The sequence below is a fragment of the Trichoplusia ni genome, chromosome 16 (assembly GCF_003590095.1).
Source record: "Trichoplusia ni isolate ovarian cell line Hi5 chromosome 16, tn1, whole genome shotgun sequence".
Taxonomy (NCBI): domain Eukaryota; kingdom Metazoa; phylum Arthropoda; class Insecta; order Lepidoptera; family Noctuidae; genus Trichoplusia; species Trichoplusia ni.
The window spans coordinates 9,903,368-9,924,951 of record NC_039493.1 but is presented as its reverse complement, the minus strand read 5'-3'; the positions used below and the strand labels follow the sequence as shown (position 1 = coordinate 9,924,951).

General features: G+C 35.7%; 1 protein-coding gene across 3 annotated transcripts in view; it reads right to left on the bottom strand.

Annotated features, from left to right (window-relative positions):
* Window positions 1–4,615: 4,615 nt before the first annotated feature.
* The window catches only part of LOC113501799, a 58,435-nt gene continuing 41,466 nt past the window's right edge, over window positions 4,616–21,584 (bottom strand). For all 3 annotated transcript variants that reach the window (XM_026883060.1, XM_026883058.1, XM_026883059.1), the window contains 10 exons: window positions 14,982–15,110; window positions 14,264–14,409; window positions 13,547–13,766; window positions 12,679–12,950; window positions 11,999–12,180; window positions 11,594–11,779; window positions 9,624–9,783; window positions 9,022–9,146; window positions 8,590–8,759; window positions 4,616–7,276 (listed from right to left, as the gene is read on the bottom strand). In XM_026883060.1, the coding sequence (XP_026738861.1) occupies window positions 7,084–7,276; window positions 8,590–8,759; window positions 9,022–9,146; window positions 9,624–9,783; window positions 11,594–11,779; window positions 11,999–12,180; window positions 12,679–12,950; window positions 13,547–13,766; window positions 14,264–14,409; window positions 14,982–15,110 (1,783 nt within the window). In that variant the 3' untranslated portion in view covers window positions 4,616–7,083. The remainder of the gene's footprint in view (window positions 7,277–8,589; window positions 8,760–9,021; window positions 9,147–9,623; window positions 9,784–11,593; window positions 11,780–11,998; window positions 12,181–12,678; window positions 12,951–13,546; window positions 13,767–14,263; window positions 14,410–14,981; window positions 15,111–21,584) is intronic.

Genomic DNA, 21,584 nt, shown 5'->3' with positions numbered 1-21,584 from the left:
AATATGTGGAACTTTTGTCTTGTCATGGAGGTCGATTAAGAAATATCTCGCCATGAAAAGTGTAATTAGTATAATTTAACTCCGACTCACGTATTTACGAGTGTTTCAGTAAGCATAAATTATCTGATGTGCTTATTACTTCATTTTGGGTATATTGAAAACAAAATGTTGGTCGTTGGTTGTTTTCTCTGAATTGTATTTAATTATGATAAAGTTAGAGGGTAGCCTTTGTCTATCAGATAAATTATAATAATAATGCCAATAATTTATTTTGTGCTCTTTTAAACATCATTTTTTCATGTGAAAGTTTGTTGAAAATTTGTCGGAGTTTTAAATACACATTTACTAAAATAATTTAGGGTTTAACATTATTTACACAAGATAACTTGGATTACAATGGTTACAGAAACAGCATTTAGTGGTTTAAAAAAAAACTAATTATCAAAAAATAAAGCCAAACCTTGAATATCAAGGTCAAAACTATAAAGATAGTCATAAAGGAACTATTTACTGACCATATAGATAGAATAGCTTAGCTCTAGCTAGTAATACAAGCCTCAGCTCAAAGCTTAGGTAACCTGCTAAGCTAGTCAGGTTACAACGCAATTAACGCTTCTAAGAAATCACTGGGTGAGGATTCTTGCTATAAATACTAGGAGTAGTTAAGATTCCTAAGATTTTGCGTTTTGTAGAGTTTATTTTTATGATATTGATAAGGTCAGAAAATGGTCTTATTCAGATTTTGTGTGTGCTCATTTTTCCTGATACGGACTTGTTCCTATATAATATTTTAAAAAGATCTTGTTGGTAACAACACAAAACTATTTGCTTATTATTATGTTTTGTAAAACCCGACTTAATACGTCATTCATAAAGGTCAATATTCAAACGTGTTCAAAGGCTGAAAGACTCTTTGAAGTTTAGATAAGTTTGAGATCATAAATAGCATTCTGATCTAGCTCTCTCTTAATCTAGAAGAGCGTTCGTTTCAAAGCCTTCGGTAGGTATTGTAGGATGAGTATTCGTTGTATGACAGACTAATCTAGTGAAGCGGGTCTCCTATTACCGAGATAAGCTTTTAAGATGCCTGAACGAGCTTGTAGGATTATGGTATACAAAGAGTTCTTGTTTTGTTACTTTGAGTTAAATTTTTATTGAATATTATAAGCGACGCAAAGTGTTTTTCTATACAATAGCTGTATTCCTTCATAATAATTTTCAGTTAGGAAATCTACGCTATTGTAGTACAAAACATACGCTTATCAAACATAATAGAAAGATTAGTGCATAAATTAGCCGTAATTTTAATTTTTTTTCTTGGTTTATTTTGCCTATTCATGTAAAGTTTGTGAACAATTCAATATTTCAAAATAGAACTTTAGTCATTCTTTCAGATCTAGCAAATATAAATGTATAAAAGGTCACAAAAAGTTGCCTTTAGCTGGGTCTTAGACTGAATCCTAAACTCGTCCAATCACCATAAAATAGCCTATTGGTTTCATTAACAAATCATTAATGTTCAATTTGTACAATCAGTTCGTGTAAATTTATACATAGTTTTCGTAACACCAACATTTACAGTGCACAATTTGTCGAATTTTATCTAAAGCCCGAAGCACTGGATAGTCTCCTCAGACTCTACAATAACAATTAAACAAATACGAATTAACTCCGAGTTGTAATAAGCTGTGTGCACTTCGTTAAACTATATAATTGGGGCTCTGAGACTCATAATACTAAAGTTTTCTAGGATTAATATCTAAAACTTTTAATCACTGAATTAAACGATTGCATATTTTAGGATTATTTCTACTTATACAATTACTTTGTACAAGTAGAAATAATCCTAAACTTTAAACCTTAAGGATTAAATTACTTTTTTTTACTTTAAAGAGAAAATAATTTAATGCAAACAAATTACTGCGAAACACTACTCTCAAAATATCGACACATGCATTAAATTAGCAACACGTATCGTTTTTTTAAATGGTAAACGAGATTTATCCATTCATCTTTATTAATTGGAAAGCTTTCCAAATCACCAAATGTAATTAAAACCATGTCAGACTTGATTCCAAATATCCACGAATATTCGTTCTAAAACGTAACTCACAAGTAATTTATCTTTGTAACAAACTTAATTATAGCAGTAATGAACGTCAGGGGACCTACCACTGTCACTAAAAGCAAGACTGTTGTGTGTGGAGAGTCGAGATGGCGCTCTACACCGTGTAGAGCGCTATCTTGCTTTAACAGTGTAACAATCTTACATTGCAGCATTGGGAGGTGGCGATAGTCCCCCCAGTGGACATCGCGAGGCGTCGAATACAATGGCAAACAATGTTATTGTTTATGCCTTCGGCAACTTTCACTGCAGCCTCATCTGTTGTTAAGGTGACGTTTTGTAATTTGATAAACGAAATAAACTAATTGGAACGAATGTTTGTTAAAAGTTTTATGGGTTCGTGTTGTTTTGTTGTAATTGAGTTTCTTTGTATTGTTGGCTTGTTTTAAGTGTTTTCGACGTACATTAAAGCAACGATGCAGATATAGGGATTTTTGTTATTGTGAATATTATTGTTGAGTAAGAGAGTTTTGGTTAAGTTATGTTCGTCCATCCTACTTATTTTCTATATACCCTACATACTTACCCTACATATACGTGAAACTATTGTCTAAATGTTACCATTACTCCCGCCAAGAAGTAACAATGAAATAAAACATTAAACAACTGAATTAAAAGTTCAACATTTTCAAAATAATTAAAGTACCGCAACAGACTCGCGAATAATTATCAGTGACATGGAAAATACAACACGTCTGCTAATCCCTTACAACGTACACCATTAGCGCGCGCGTATTTATGCGCTCCGAGCCCCAATTACATAGTTTTAACGAACTCCACACAGCTCATTGCTACTCCAACTTAATTCGTATTTGTTTAATTGTTATTGTAGACAGAGCCGAGAATAACTCGAGCGCGAGTCTTAAATAAAACTTGCAAATTGTGCTCGGAAAGAGTTGGGGTTAAGGGAATGAATGTCTGGTGTGCCCGCATGTAGTTTAAATTGCGTTTCCTTTGAGTGGAGCACAAAGAAGGCTGGTTGCGAGGAACTTCATCTACTAGAAGGCTTCGCCAACGGCCTTTTTCAGGGCACACAAGTTTCAGATTGGCGCAGAGCTAGCGAATCAAAAGCTGCTAAGTTAGCAACCAACTCGGATCCATCTTTTCTTCAGTTCCATATCTCACTTAATATTAAACTTATTAAAGTTTCAGAACAAATCTGCGGGACTTCGTTTTATCTTTAAAGAGATCTTTAACATATTATGAAAATAAATTATCTTTTAAACTGTATGAAGGCTGGATCTTTATAACTAACCTGTCTCAGTATTTAAGTTGATATTCCGATCCTGAAGTTTAGTTAAGTTTTAACAAGTAAAGACTAAACCTAGACTAGACTCGGGCCACTATTTTCTATTATTATTTTTCCAAGTATTTCAACACGAAATCATTTTGTCCGGATATTAAATCATTTGGCCATAATTGAAATTTTGTCACCTTTAAACGCATCAAAACTGAAAATGTTTAATACTAAAATCATCAAGATTTTCTCTAACAAACATCGATGGATTGCCTTATATAACCCAACCAATTAAAATGAGTTGTCTACTTATAATCACACACCCTCAATAAGGTAAAACTAGTAGCAAAGGCAAGCAAGTAAATGGAAAATAAAAGTAATACCTAGTTCAAAACCTATCTGAAGAAGTTTCCGTCTTAAAACCTCAAAGGCAAGAGCGGAAATTTAAAGAAAGGCAGAGGCGAACGTTTCAAATGGAAAGTTTAAACTGAGGCACGATCGAACTGATAAAACTCCGCTCCGATGTTTGCTCCTATAATTTTGTTAACTCTAGTGACTCGAATCAAATGCAAAAGACGGCTGTAATCAGTCCTCCCAGCTGTGTAGCAGGCCTCGTTTAATTGAATATAATGTGTTGATATTTCTTTATTTTTAATTGAACTTAAAATGTTTTGAAAGAGTTTTCTGATTTACGATTTTAATAAGCAGATATCTAAGATTGAACTGACTTATGGTTAAACTAAGCCTAAATGGTTTATTGGTGTGTGGAAATGGGATGAAGAAATCTTGCTACATGTAGTATGTATGTTGTGTCGCTTTTACAATGAAAACATTTTTTTTCTGGAGTAGGAACTGAATTCAACGAAATTTAGTTTGGGAAGCCATTTTCATATTAAGGTATATTATAAAGAATCTTATTTTGTAATTTTGTACCCTTTATAAAATTTCGACTGCCAATATTGACTTCCCGTATTTGACTATATACCTACCTACGTTTTACGTTAATCATTGTGTGACTAGTAGGCCCCTTACCAATGGTTTTATTCTATTTATAGCTTAAAATAATCTGCACTAACAAGGTTTAAATATAAGCCACTGGTTCGGAAAGATCTTTTCAAGACGCTTCAATTACCTATTGTAACTTAATCACTGTGCTAATTGTCGAGAGTAACACCCGATCACCAGACACTTAGCAACTGAACTCTGCTTATAGACGCCCAGGGAATAATACCAGGAGAAAAATAATACACAAATCGCTTTCATTTTATCTATTTCAGTGTAACAAACATTATTCAATATATTTATACGTAGAATCGTCTACCTATTAAAGTTAGCTTTTCATTTAATCTAAGAAACAACATTTGCGTTACTAAAACATAATTTATTTATAACAACGCAGATCTTGTTTGTGCTATTTACATCTAAGCTAAATTATGATCTAATTACATAATTGAAAAGTTAATTATGTTGCAAATTCACTATTAAAAATTGAACGTAACTAAATTAATATAAATCAGAGATCACACACGATGATTTTCATGATGACGAACTCTTAGCAGTTGATAACAAGTATACTTTTAATGGAAAATGTTTTTAATTGTTGAGTTCTAAGCTTTGCTTTCTTTGCTTGTAAAGATGGATGTCTAAAACGACTAGTCTCGGCTAGAACATCATTTACTTTCAGGTTTCGAAAGTTATAGCTGTGATCAACACATTGAAAAATAAACAAAACAGAAACTTACATATTGTTTTGTATTCATGTGTAGTGAATATCAGAATAGCTGCAAACCTCAATATTCAGTCACTGAAATAGTTCACTGCATTCGATATCAGATAGCACGGGTTAGAATTGTTTTAACCGCGTTACAAAAGTAAGCAAATACTATAAACAACATCTAAAACACCGTGCGAAAACATTTCCTATTCTGCCTCAACTTGATATAATTCTATTTTGACAAACCTTAAAATACAACTGTGATCGTGTGTGTTTTGTTTTTGTAATTCAATTCCTGTGAAGTGCTCCGAATTCACAATCGAATAATAAAATTTTATTTTTTTGTTTGTTGAATCGCGTGTGATACAAATTTAAATATTTTTGTGCAGTTATAATTTTATAGAAATAGATTTTCAACGATTCAATTCAATTTTTTCGGTATTTTATGATCGTGTTGTCCCTGTATAGCGAGATTCGTTTTGACATCTATATAGCCAAAAGAGTAATGGTTAGAATTTCTGTTAAAACGCCGTGACTTAAATAAATTTAATTTACAATAGAAGCACATTTACATACAAGTAATAAACAGTGAAGAATTCAGAGATAAACAATTGCATATTCGATTTCTACTTACTTATAATTGACAGTAAGACATTTACTTAATAAACAGCCATTTATATCAACATTCATGCTACTTTAAAATAATTGAACTAATCAGATTTAAAGCTTTAAAAAATATCAGCATAATTATTGAAGCAATATTATTTTTCCTACTTATCCATAGTCTTTGGAGGTGTTAATCTATGCTATTCTAAAAATTTGGTTTTAAGCTTATATATTCAATATTTACACAAACATACACACTATCGATATTATACATATACAGTTTGCGCTTATTATCTAAATTTTGTCTGATATTAGGTTAATTAGCAAGGTAATTGAATGAAGGAAACATATAACATGCTTCGGCCTCTGAACATATTTGGAAAACCAAACAACATTGAAGTCAGCAAATGAAAATTTTATATCGGATTTCAATGACTTTTCGAAACTTAATTAGGTGTTTTTAATACAGAGGCTGCGTTTAAATTTTTATACGTTAAAGAATCAGTTCTCAGTCCAATGATCGCATTCCTTGCTTATTAACCTACGTCACACCAATAAGTCAATACATCGAAGAGCCATAGCACTCGATTCGATCTCGACGGAAATATCACAAACGAAATTCGCGTTCGGTTTTACCGCTGGAAATTCCCTATATTGATAGGGAATGCACCTTTCATTTCGAGAACGTATCGGTACTATAGTCAGGACCGAGTCTACATGAGCCAATACAATAAATAACAGTCTCAACAACCCCTGGTTAGAATATTTTCGACGCACAAACCGTTTGATTCATGCCCTTGTTTTCATGTAGCAGAGCGTTGCTCCCTGCAGTTAGATTTATAACCCAAAATGAATCAACCAAATTTCGACCGTACTTGCATGGATTTCTTAAAACTTGTTAGGCAAATTGTTTTTGACAAAGTTGTAAGTATGGTTATATTTTTTCAAGTATCAAATAATGTTACACTCCAAACGTTGATATAGATACAGTGTTGCTAATAACAATAGTACGCAACCATTGGGGTCATTTACAATTAATTTTTCAAATAATAGTTTACTTACACCCAGTAAATACGCGTACATTATCGATACAAAAACCATGTTCTCACCTTGGCCATGTTTCGTCTGCACCTTATTTTCGTTACTTTTTAAATACACCGTTCCACAGTTTCATAATCAAACTAGATGTCAGTCACACTGAACAAAGTTGGACACACTCGAAATTCTATTCCTAACAACTTCACACGTCATTTTGTTAGACCAGTTTTTATTAAAAACAATTTTTATACACTGGTGACAGAATACACTTCGGGTCACTTTAAATAGTCACTTTTTAAATTGATTTCAAAGTCTAAGCACTGCGGGACAAAATAACTGTCGTATTTTTTAATATTATTTTTTTCAAAGTCTTGTATTAAAAGTCATGATTGGTATTAAAAGGATGTATATAAGGAGTCGTGTGATTGCGACGGTTGCGGCGGCGGCGGATGCGGCCGGCGCTGGTGTCGGCGGGCCCAGCCTGTTGTTGGCTCGCACCACCTGCGACCGCCACCGAATCGTGTACAGCGGTTGCTGCCTCGATAAAGCTACTAACCTGTAAGTTAATATGTTGTGAGACATTCCGTAGAAGTGATAGAAGAAGATAACAATAAAAGGGAATAAAAGAAGGCAAGATTAAGTAAAGTACTAATATCGGATATTAATTGAGATTAGTGAGTATGAAATGCCCTGAAGTATAATTTTAAAATCTTGCTATGTATAGAAAATTCTTTATAGTACCAAATGGGAGAAATAGCTTTCACAGATACCATAAAATACTAAATGGGCACCCAAGTTGTGTGGGAATAAACGCGTGTGGCGCAAACTTTGCGAGTGTTGGTTTTCAGCGGTGCCATTTCTATTGGCTATTATCAAAAGGCTGGAGTGCAAACGTTTTATTGGGAAAAAAATGTGGCCAAAAACTAAGCCATCTAACGGGAAAGGCTGTAGTGTGGCGCTTAAAAACTTTATTAACGGTCCCACCTGCGTCCACCAAAAAGAATGACAAGAGGTTTCGATTCATCGCCAAAGGTATGTTTTCACACATCGTTATTCAGGATTTACGAGTGAAAATGTCATTTCGGATACACACCACGTACCCTCTTACGGGTTCCTCTAATATGCACAAAGAAAAAAGATCTTTGTACCGAGAAAGTAGCTAAATAAAAGCATGCGCTCTTACGTATTTGGCACGTCGGTTTGTGTATTAAAGCCGAGGGCCATTCATAAATAATTTATCGTGGCGTTTTCTTTCTTTTTGGAAATTGTTTAGATTGTGCTAAAAGCTCAATGGAAGATTTCGTTCGACTTCTGAGCAAACTAGGTACGTGGAGAGTACACGCCTGTCGAATATGAATTGAGTTACCTTTGTACTATGCATCGATTCCACTTGGGATTGGCTTAGCATAAGTAGCATTCATTTGATCGTGTAGTACCTACGGGAATATACGTATATTTGCTAACAACCCGTAACACGTGTAATCGCAATCCAATCCACGTGTTACATGTAAGCAATGAGTGAGACATAATGCGACGTTATCCATAAATTAAACCATCAGCACTCGGTCACGTGTACAACCTTCCCTACAATTGTACAATGTTCGAGAAGCGATAAAAAGCAATGTAGACTTAAATAAAGACAGAAATGTTTGATTTTGATTCAGAAATTAGGCGCCTTCGTAAAACAAACAAATCATTAATTCTTCGCAATCGCTTCGGTTATCGTTTCAGCATTGTTTCCAATTTAAAACATTAATCAACAGAGAAATTTATTTGGGAATACACAGTTTAGATATACACGTTCTAATTAGTCGGACAATTGATCTCGTCAACGTTGGGATCTATCTTATGTGTGGAATTCATACATACCTAATGACTACGGTGTTCAGCTGCCACGGGAGCGTGTAAGTGTGGTTCTTATGTCGTGCACAGAAGGTGTACAATAGCTCGCCGGCCGCCCCCGCCAGCCCAGCCTCGCTCTGCGCTCCGGGGCCCGACCATTCGTGCAATGTGATGTTCCATGAACCGCAGGACTTATCCTATGGAAATATTTTTATGTAAGGCCACGTATAAATTATCCAACAATAGCCATGAGTTGTGAAAACCGGTATGCAACGTGGTAATGCTACCGGTATCTATAAATTTATAAACTGTTATTTATAGCTTGATAGGGAACTAAACATAACAGTTTTTTATGATCTTATTTATAAAATTGTTAACACATTTTTATAACACATTATAAACAGGAAGATATCGCTAAGAAAATAAAAATAAATCTATCAGCATTTCTTTGTAGCTTACCTGTTCAGACGTGATGTCAATGAACAACTGACGCTCTACGTTAGAATCTAGTACCCAGGTGCATTGTTGATAGAAAAACTCGTTCAGACTTCCCGTTACTGATACGTTCCTCGACGATATCTCACCTACACAGACAAAAACAATATCAAGTCCTCGAGAAGAAACAATACATTAAAAATGCGACGGGGAAGCGTCTACCTACGTGGGCAATAATGCGGCGTTAAGCTAGCATGACGAGTCGCCGCAATAGCGACGTTGTAATTGGAACTTTACGATCTTGTTCAAGGTTTTTTTCGATTCAGTGTGAAACTGGGTCGTGGCACGTAATTTTCTCGGACGCGCCCCGCCGCGCCATGAGAACAATATCCGACGCGTTTTTTCAAACGTCTGAGACGCGCGTCGAATGTCAAATGGAAATGTTTGTTTTTCGCTTTATGTGATGAAGGTCTATAAAGTTCATCGGAGATAAATTGCCGATTATCTGCCCCCTTGCGTGGAGATATCTTCATCAAATTATCCCGGGTTTCGTTTTCGTGTAGGTAATATGTTTAATGGCCATAATGTTTATGGATAGACAGATCACTCAGATTATTATCGCTTACCAGAATGTGTGGTGTATGTGCGTTGACCGCACATGGCGTCATCGTTGAAACTGTATGCGGCTGCGTAATCAAAACCGCGGCTCGCATATGTGTAATGAGCCACCGAATACTCCAACCGAACGCTCGTCCAACTCCGCACCACAACAGGCAGCCAGGCCGCCTGGCGACACACGAAAAATATTTATTCCTAGTAATCGCTGTCTGAGTAAAAGATACGAAATATAATATAAAATAATTTATTTGAGAAAGCTTTGTCACATTCACTCCGTTGCTAACAGACATGAAATATTTTGAATAGTACCCCGGTGAGAATGTAGCAGCAGACCTGATATGTACCGTCGTCATAAATGTATGTACGTGGACAGGGTATTGACAAATTTAGTGTGCAGCGGTACGCTGTACGCAATGGGCATACGTTGCCGGTACTAAGTAATTGAATTTTGAGGGGTGAGTCTCTAAGCTGTCGCCCCGAGCTGCGTCGTCGGCTGGCCACTAATAACAGGGGCGGACGGATGACATGCCGCCAGTTAGCCCATGTTTTATGAGTACCGGGACATGGACCGCCACGCCGCCGCTGTTTTAGAGGCAGTATATTGCTCAAAGTCCATTTTCCAACAATGCCAGTTCGTAACAATTTGTCGTGGATGGTGCCTGACGGGGGTATAGCACTGTTAATAATTAAATTATGCGCGCGTTTCCGATATACCTAAGATAACACAGCTTTGTGTCATATCTGTGTTCGTTTTTGTTTAAAACCTTTGACAATTTTGCCGTACAGTCTCTTAATGGTTACATACTTTAAGCGTAGTTGCAGGAAACGTAATAGTAATGGTATGACTAATATGTATAATATTGAACCGTTTACAACTGTAGTTTAGATAGAACCTTTTGACAGTTTATGTTTATGGTATGGTTAGTCTTAGAAATCATTTAGGACATAAATGCACGTTGCAATACAAGATGAAGATCTGGTACAGATCCAAACATTTTAGAAACAGAATAACTGCAAAGAATTCATTAAATGATTGATAGTACATGTTCTGCAGGCTAATCATTAGCGAACGCTAATACAGTCATAAAGAGGAGTAACTAGGAGCTATAATTTCAAAAGAAACTTAATTTAGATGGCCATGAAAGAGTAGTAAACATGGTAACTAAATTATTAAGCGGCATATTTGCTTTTATGTAGAAGTCCCTGTACGCTCGGGTGGTCGTTCTACGCTTTATTGCTGTTACATAGTTAATAGTAACCCTCTTACTTAATTATGCGGATCGCGCCGCAGCCGGCCGCGGCGTCGCGGCGAAGGGTTGCCTCGTCGGCAGTGTTGGCACAAGGCCCCACCAACACAATTAATATATTTGCTGTCGTATATTCAGAGCTCACAATAATTAGATCAAGCTTCCGTTCCTGTTTGCTAAAGACCTCATGTTTAAATAGACCTCACAATTTCAATGACTCACAGCATATTTCAGTACCAACCTATTTGTTCTCTTCTATTATGTATCGGTCCCGTTATTCTCCTGTCGATTACCCTTAATGCTTCCTTTAATATTTTAAGCAATTAACGTCAATTTTCTTGTCACTGGTTTCCGAATATTTTATTCGCTCAGATAGCTGTAATGAACGTCAATTCCAATGACTGTCACGTCGAGTTCTGTTATTTTTTGAATTGCAAATAAGGGACCGTCATGTCATGAAGTTATAGGTTCTTGATTTTAATCGTCTCATTTATAAATTCGAAGTGGGACGATGTGGTTTTGTCATTTTTAGGGTTATAGAGCTGGATAATTAGTTATCCCTGATCATAACATGCAAACAAAAGAAGGACCATAATTTTAAACAACTTTAAATTATTAATCTTGTGCACTCATCCTTTTCTATTTCAATAATATGGCAGCACCCCTTGTTCAAACCTATTCATGACATGTAAACATGCTGTTATAATGACAACTTGTAATCTAATGTTCACCTGAAAGTCACCACACAAACAGGATAGGTGCGTGCCATCCCCGGCCACGAGTGCGATATGGTCGTGGTAGAAAAGCGCAGTGTTGGAGCGGCACTCGCAGCCGGCGTCGCCACACGCCGTCCGGCACCCGCCGGCGCCCACCGTGCCCGTCGGCTCCGCGCTCCACATGCGCTCCAGACGTTGGATCTAAGGAATTAATGATAACTTGTATCCTACTTAAAATGCGAAGAGTTGTAATTTAGTGGATGAAACACAAAAAGTAGGTAAAGTAAGTATAAGTTTGAAAGTTCTTCAAGAATATTCACGTTAGCTAAACTGATGCAACTATTAATATTTCCTTTCGACTTTTCATACTGGATCATATTGATGTTGGCTCTATCAAATCGTGTAACAAGCTTCACATACCTCTATAGTAACGCTTTGGTTAGCAGCGGGAATGAACCGATGCGTGCAGAGCAGACGTTCCTCGATGTTCCAGAATATGTGGTGATGAGAAGGTGCTGATACTCCACCATGGGCGGGAGACGCTAGTCCATAGTGGGTAGCCGCACACGTCGCGTCAGGGGACACTGTGCCTTCGTGTTGTTCTAAATAAAAAAAAACATGAATAAATTTGATTGGCTGTAGAGAATAAATGGTTTCCAAAACACTTCAAATGAAAACAATTCTTAGAGGCAAAATTCCTAAATTGAGATCCCATTATAAAGTGCGAAGGCGTTACACAAGACACAATTCAAATCAACTATTGTTAAGTAACAAGACGCCCGAACAAGATTGTTAGGAACAATTACATTATTTTTATTTAGGGAAGCGTAAATAATGTGTTGTGACATTCGCTCTACATCTTGTATTTTTCTTCTCGCCAATCATTGTGTACGCCACGTCACACACATGTAGAACAGGCTTTACATAAACAGCACCAGGATTTAGCCTCTGAATATTATTCCGTCAGCCCTTTTTCTCTTCGCTTTCCATAAGTCATCAAATATCATTGTTTATGTCTTGTTGTGAAAGCAAAAATATTATTTTTCCTTCATAATTTCCTTTTGGCGCTTTTAGTTATGTATCTGATGTTATTTGCTTACCATCGTGGAAGGCGAAGGCCCCATCAACAAATTCTTCTTCGTCAGGAGTTTGTGAGGTGGCTCTTCGTACGAGGATTGTTAAGTTAGCACCTTTAGACGTCACTGCTTGTCGTATGAGGAACCGGCCTGAAGGATCCCTGGCTTCTCTCACAGCCGGTCCACATACTCTTAAGAGAGCCCGATCTCCACGCTCGGACCTGTCCCTTTCTCCTCTTCCTCCAAATTCGTGCAGACCTTCTAAAACCTCAATATGAGATCGACAACTTGGTAACCTATGAAACAAATTAAAAAGAGGATTACAATTGATGAACCCAAATACAAGTTCATCATCTGGGTTCAAGTTTACTTTCACAACAATGACAGAGGAAAATGTTCTTCAAAAGCTTTTACAGACCACACGAAATTAAATTCCTGAATCACAAATTTATGATTCTAAGGGCTGGGATATCAATCAAGTGCATCCCAGGGAGTAGTCGGTTGTATCTAACAGATACTATGGAGATAGGGGTACATACCAAAACAAAGGTATAAGTTCACTTACTTATCATTTGCCAAAACTAATCAGCATTAAGTACAGCTAACAGCGATTTTCATTCCAGTAATTAAGAATTTTATTTGAAATGTAAATGGGCTTGGCATTACAGTGCGTGAGTATAAGGGTTTAACATTCTATAATTAGTGAACTAATGACACACGTAAGGACTATCGCAATACATTTACCAAACATAAATCGTAATGTAAACTCATCCAAATTCCTTCCGCTCTATTAAACTGACAGAACACTGAACATTAGCATTCACCCTAACTATTATAGGTGACAGAAAGGGGAGTCACAGTTCCACCTTAATTATTTGAGTATGTGACTTACCTTAGATTATAATTAAATAGTGATACTTGGACGACGTCGGTAGGTGCGCCCACTAGGTGTATGACGCATTGGGAGCGCCACGTCGATGCCCGGGAGTCGAAGTGGCCGGAGCGGGCGCCGCCCGGGCCGTATCCCCGGACCGTGGCGCCGCACCCCACCCGCGCGTTTCCCCCGGACACTTCATTTGTCATCCCACTACTATCTACTGGTATCCTGTCCGCTACAAAATAATAACATCTTTCTAGACATATTTTTACTTATATTTCAATAAAGGGAACTTTTCCGAATGGTGAGACGTTGTATTTATGTCTGTTAATCTTAATTTATGATATGAGAATTCAGAATAAGACAGGACAAAAATAGCTAGTGGAATACAGACGGCCTTAACCATTTCATTCAACTTTTTCGCAACTTAAAGTTTTGACATAGAAAAAGCTTTTAGCAGTTCTAGTAATGGACAAAAACAAATGCATTTTGAACTTTGTTTGGCATCTACTTACATTTTAAAAGCCATTTGGTAAATACAAAACTAGCTTTTCAGAACTATTTATAGAAAACTAAATGGTTTTCCCGTTGCGTTTATTTAAATTACTTTTAGGAAAATTAGTCATTGTCTGTTTATGGGCGTTCGTGGAATTCAACGGATTTACCCGTAAATCAAGTTGACTGACCAAAAAAATCAGTTCTACTGAATACTAGCTAGGGAAGATAAGTTACCATGTTGCATGTGATGTGTGAGTGCAGCCAGCGGCGGCGAGGCCGGCACGACCGTGGGCGGGGATCCACTGCTGTCGATCCTCTCGATAAATTCCAGCTTCGCGATAAATCCGTTGTAGTCGTACGGCGGCACTAATGGCCCGGAACTGAACACAGGTATCGTCAACTTAGTTCGGTACAAAAAGAAATAAAATGCCTTTCGAATGGCAATAAAAATAGAATGTGTTTTTGGATTGTCGTTGTTTTGATTCAATTGTGGGCGTCTAACACAAACGAATGACGTTTGAAAACAACCTTTATCTTTGTTGTCTTGTAAATGTGTTTATATTTATTTTCTTTTAAGGTACTTTTCAATTTAACGAATTACGTTTCGTTGTTTAGATATCGAAGGTCTGAATAATGATATCGGTAAAAAAATCATGAACACAATATACTACTACTTTATTTAACCAACAAAACTTGAACTCTAAATTGTCTCTTCTATTTACGTAGTATAGCAACCTATACTACGTAAATTATGCTAATATTTTGATCAGCTAATGTCATTTTTTATAAAATAACAGATTTTCTGAAATTTCTTTAGAATAAAGTCATAGACTTCCAAGCATCAGTATTTATAATATAATGTGTACTTACAATTAGTAATTAATTTAGCCGCTACTTTTTACATTCTTTTCAAATATAAATCTACGTCTTAAAAGTATAATTTATGACTTACTTGAATTCCAGAAGCAGGTTTGGCCCAGGGTGTTCGAGAGTGGCCGAGCGCTCGGAACAAAGAGTCCCCAGTAAAGAGGCCGACGGCGAACTACCAGCCCTCAACGTCAGATAGTCCGTCGTACAGTGACTGTGGAAACAGTATTAGTTTAACGAGAAGATTTTGAATGGGGTTATGGGGATTCTGTACAAGAAGCCTACGACTACGTCTTACAAGTTAGTTACCAGCAGTTCTTAAAAAGATGCCGCTCTACATGAATAGTATATCATCTCGCTTAAACACGTGCGGTATCCTTGCTTTAACAGCTTGCTAATGACGAGCTAGGTATCCTGTATTGTGATTTTATTGGATCTCTTCAACGATAATCGATACCTGCCGAATACTGGGAAGGGTGCCGATCAACGATGGTGACAACAAACTACCCGCTCGTAACGTCAGATAATCCGTCGCACACTGACTGCGAAAACGATATTGTTTTATTGTAAAGCTTATGAATGGATTATGCGGGTTCTGTTTAAGTCGGAGTACGGATTTTCGATACATTTCGGTAGATTTTCAAGTTAAATATGCTTTGGGATTGTGTTTGTTATTGGGGTTTACGAAGGGCGTATGTATGTTGAATTCTCTCTCTTGTTATAGCATAAACAGCTAAAACCTTTTTGTATATACGATTACCCTCGTGTTGGGCTCAATGTGATCTGATTTGATACAGTTGTAGGATCTTTTTCCCAGAGGAGTATTATTATTATTTAATTACGTAATCTGTTCCAGTAAGAGACTAAGAAAATAAACGAAACGAAAATATTCGGTGATTAATTAGTCATTTATATTACAAAGACACGTGGTACATGTACAATTTGGTCATGTTTTTCGCAGACATATTATTATCTTTATTAACCTAAAACAAAATATGTTACTTAGAAACAGTGGAATGGAAAATTACCTATAGGTAGGCAGGAAACACAATTCTTGGTACAGGGTCAATAGCCTACAGCCTTCTTTCCTTCTATCTAAAATGAATTTTAGAAGCTCGAGTGAACAATTAAGAGGCGTTTATAACAACAATGAGAATAACAAATATTACATGAAGATGGTATCTACCAAACGTACCACGAAACACCTACGCTCGAGCAAGTTGTTCATTTCGAAATGATTTCAATAAATCTCTTCGGAGAACATTCTGGCGATACCAGGCTTACAGAGATGTGGTAGAACATTTATCAACAACAATTTTTGTGATATCTAATAAACGTCGATATTAATCTTTATCCTTATAAACGAATGTGTCTATAGATTGTGAGAACATTGACCAAAAAGAAAAAAAAATGAGAACCTAAAAGGTCTATTGAAAAGACAATTGTCCAAGATATTTCTGTAGTAATTCTAGTAAGGGTGATCCCCGGATTGCCCGACTAGGACCTAACCGGAGTCTTTAGTCATGAGCTGACGCGCCGGCGGGGTAGTGAGTCAAATTCAAGCAATCCCAATTAATACGCATGAATAAAACGTTTCATCATTATAATTTATCCAAGAGTTTTATATAAAAGACAATAAAATAAAGTTAGTATTGTGTATAATTATTTAGATTCGATTCAAGCTGCCAGAAGTTATAACATGCTATATGCGCAAAATATAAAAATTTGTAAAACTATTCCAAGCAGAAAGACTACAGAGAATGACCTTTAAACAAAGTTGCTTGTAATCTTTTGTAAATAAAAGTGTCTTAAGTGGGAAAAGAGTTGTACAATGTTCGTAAGTGAAGCTTTAAGTAACGCCTCGCGGTAAAGGAACGGTGACAAAATGTTTCAGCAAGCGATAAGGTTCGCACCACGAGGCACGTTGCTGCTGGATATGGCTTAGTCCTACTTACAAATGTCTCTTTTTGTTGCTAGTTAACTCTAATTTTATGATTGTAGTTTGCAATTGAAGAGAGAAAGAGAAAAAAAATGATGACTGGGTAAAAAAAAATGACATCAACCTTCTGATCTGAATACTATTTAAATCGTAGCAAACACACTGTTATTTAAGTAAATATTGCTAATTTCTATGAAGTTTTTGTTTTGTCTTCATAATAAAAGAATACCACTTGCCTTTAACAAACGCAACTTAAGATCATTAAACATGTTACTGTATTTTTGTGACAACCTTATAAACGTTCAAAAACAAAATCGTTTCCAGAAAATTCCAGGTTACGTCTTAATAGGGTTGTTAAAAGCTACTTGAGAATTTTGTTATAAAATAAAACACTCACAAACAAAAACATATAAAATCAAACACTTAATCCACTTCACATCAAGAACAAATAAATGAAGAACTTAACGTTTTACGTGTATCATAATAATAAATCTGTTTTCAAAGAGATCATAAAGCTCAAGGTTTCTTTGAAAAGTTTATAGCGAGTGTGTTTGTGCTAAATCTGGTAGCTAAAGTGGCTCTGCTCGCGTGTGAACATTCTACCTATTAGTATGTTGAAAAACGTATTGCAGAAAGATAGCACTTTTATTTCTCTCCCCTGGCACTCTCCAGGGATTTATCGCGGAACTACAGCTAGTGGAACAAAGATATACGAATGTGTGCCCACATTATTATTCCACGGAAATGTTGCGAACGTAAAAGTCACGGATGTTTCCTTTTCAATTATCCGTATTTGGAGCACTTTGATCTTTTTCGTTTATACTTATAACAACAAATTTACATAACGTTTACTTTTCGAAGTCGTCGAATATTTCTAAAGGGATCTCCTAAATGAGAAAACTTAAAAAATAAACCCGTCTTCAAGAAAAATGTAAAAGTTAAAGCTTTAGTAATCGATATTCGAGATTTCAGTTTGATATAAAATGTAATCTTTTTAAAATGCTCTTAGGAATTTATAAATACGGCGAGCAATATCGGAGATGTGAAAATATTTGGGATTTCCCGACCGTCGTCGTCGGCGACGCGATGTATTTAAATACCGAATACGTTTCAATAAACGGAGGGATGAATTTTAATAAGGGTTCAGGATTAACAAATAATTGTGTGTGAAAGTAAGTAATGACAAGCATATTATGTTGGAGTAGCAAGTGTTATTGCCAAGAGAGTCAAGTGGGCGAGATTAAAGACGGTGAGATAGCTTTATACGGAGGAGGAAATAGCAATTATCTCTAAGCCGAGTACGCTACGCATGCTAATCAAGTTTATGTTTTGTCTGAAACCCTTAATTTAATGCCGTTTTAATACAAGTAGAGGTCCTTAATATCAAGCAATGTTATTTACATATTACACATTTATGCGAGTATGTCTCGTAATTAATTTCTAATTACATTGTTCTGTTGTGTCATATTGTTTTTAATCAACCTATGTTTATGCAAAGATATCAAAATTAGTCAAGAAGCGCTTCTAATAGACTCTAAAGCATATAAAACTTTGTTGGAACACGTATTGTTAAATAGAAATATAAAAGGATAAATCATCGATTATGACTACTTTTTCACTCGTTAATAAATTTATTCTCCCCTCAAAATCCATGCACATTAACAAATACTAGCCTCCTTACAGAACCTTTGAAGCACCAAATACCAACAAAAACATAACAACAGTTTTATTTAACTTTTGTTATGGAGAAGGCGAACATGAAACAAGCCAACGGGTCACGTGACAACAGAGGAGTCACTGATGCGAGACCCATCTTTTGTGCCCACGTTATGAAGAAATGCAAAATGCAGCGCAATGCTCGTAACAATCTTGCTAGTCGAACCAGCTAATGTATGCTTATGGTACTCTCACTTTGCAATCTTGTTTTTAGACTCAGTTTTGTCTCATTCGTATCTATCTCAGTGACAAACAAGATAAAACGTATAAGGATAATCATTAATTGAGGAAGTGTCCCCTTTGTAATGTTTAATCTGGATTTGGTCTTCCTTTTGGTAAGTATTCAAAGATAACTGTAGAATATGTAGATAAGTAAAGATAATCGAAATAGTTCTTGTAAAGGCAAATTCTTGTAAAACATTACGGTTATGACTGTGCGAGTCTATAAAAAATATGCGGCGTTGTTTTATCGCGCAAAATAACGACTTTATTAGCAACATAAAACAATGTAAGGCTTATCATTTGTCTGAATAAGACCTAATAAAAATAAGCGAGGTAATACGGCAATAAGTCACGTTTAAATTTCAAGCCATTTGTTATATTTATGTACCCTTTTTAATAATGTTTCATCCACTTAACATTGTTTCAGTAGCTGCGTGTCAATACACATTTAGCGAGATTCGTCGCCACGCCCATACGAGTGGAAAAGAGATACGAATGGCGATCCTTTATTTACTAAAACGATTGTTCGCCAGCTTTAAAACCGAATGGATTTTATACGGGTTGATAAAATTCATTCAGAAGAATTTCTACTTTACGTTTTAGAGTTTGGTGGTTTAAAAAAATATCACGCCAGCAAATGAATTGTATACTATGATTATGTTGCAGGGGGTCTCAAAAGCATTCAAGTCACATACACTGAACACCTAGGCTTACCACACAAATGCGGACGTTTAAAAATATGATAGTCAGACTATTTTTAGGTTTCTGCTGACCGCCAGTCGAGGCCCTGTGGCAACATGTCGTATCTCATATACACTAACATGCAGACTTGATCTTTTGTTTTGATACTATAACAACACAACAAAAACTATGTAGTTTTTGTACCTATTCATATTTATTAATCTTTTCAGTAGACTGGAACTCTGTGTGCGAATGAGACTTGGCACAGCCTTTTGACGATTCAAAAATAAAATTTCTAAATGGAAATTCAGTGAAGCCTAACTTGAAGCATCTAGATAGGTTTTTGGTACGTCTCCTATCAAAGGCCGGGTTTGTAGATAACCGCTTAGAATTCGTATTCGTTTTTGTTTCTGCGCATTAACACTATGTAAGATAATGTTTAATATATTTTTTACCTTAAATCGCTTGTCAGAAGTTGGTCGATTGGCTGGAAGGCACGAAGTGATATTAGATACACTACAGAATCCACTACTGTCCCATGACTATACGCTAGGTCGCCTCATAAATAACTCTATATTATTTTAAGAAATATGTGGTAATATTCCACAACTAGCACACATAACTACATACATATTAAAAATAAAATTACACCCAGATACAGAACGCATGATCGTGGTCATCAAAAAAACATTTGTCTTGAATGGGAATCGAACTCACGACCTCCGGCTTAGCAGTCAGGGACACCAACCACTAGACCAACTTGCCAGTCAAAATCCCAAATACTTATACAATGCCTGGTATTGCTCTCAGCACGTGCTACAAATATTTAGGAGTCTACAAACATCTCATTTAATTTTCCACCCCTCACTACCTCACGTAATTAACAAATAAATTCTCCAGAAGTTTGAATATTAGTAACACGATCAGTTTCCTTATTACCTTGGTAACGGCTTCGTCACTCGTACAAATGATGATGGTTACCGTATAATAATCAATAAACGGGACATTCCCGTAAGATGTGATGTTGATCGCGTTATATGTGCGATTTAAATACAGTTTGTAATGTAATAATACTTGGATACGTTGCTATATTGGGGTTTATGGTAATAATACTCCGATAATACTTCTTGATTTTTTTGTGCTATTGTAGTTTTTTTTAGCGTCACCCCTTTATAGTCTTTTTTTATTTCTTTTCGTATTAAATTATATTCATATATGGGGAAAGTTATACATAGATATATATTTCTTTAAATAACATAAAGTTTTTTTAAAAGAAAACTCATAAATATAGAATACTTTACCATTTAAATGGATATGATAATTCTGTAATAAGAAAATTTGTATTAACAGTATTAATGATATTTTGATTAGGTACTCTGCAGTAGGTATATTTGACATGTCAAAATTAAACTATAATTTTATTCTAATTGAACTAGGTACCGACATTAGTATGTTGGTTACAGTAATCTTAGTTGTTCGATGTTCTAATTATGGGAAACTTCAATGTGGACAGCGTTACAATAGCAACTGAGTACCAACAGGCAGACAATGTAGGTCACACGTCGGCTGAATGATAACTCGCCTTTGCTTTTGTCTAGTAGAAAAATACTATTTTCTTTAAAAATATACTTTTGAACTGTAAATTATAATTACCCTCGTCATATGCCTTCGTCCAGAAAAGGTTTTGGGGGCTTAATTTAAATATAAATTGTAAATATTGGCAATACAAACATAATTTGTCATTATATCAGCAAAATCAATAGATCTTTATTTTACGTGCCCTTTCAGGCACTTTACAAACCTTAATATTTATGACTGTAGTTGTGCTTTAAACATCAAATTAATAACCGTTAGGTTATTGTATATTGTATATTGTATAATAAGGTAACATAATAGTGAAGTCATACTAAAGCTCTATCCATGAAGATATGAAATAGAAAACTAGAGAAACATTTTAAAAATACTCTATACACACGTTTTGCTCAATTTCGTTATTTAGATCACTACACAAAATTGGAACAAACTTACAAAATAGTGATAAACAGAGATATAAAACCATAATATCCATTACCATAATGGTCCACCTTTTGTGTTCGTATTAACACCCTGACCCTCGGACCATTAAGCTTG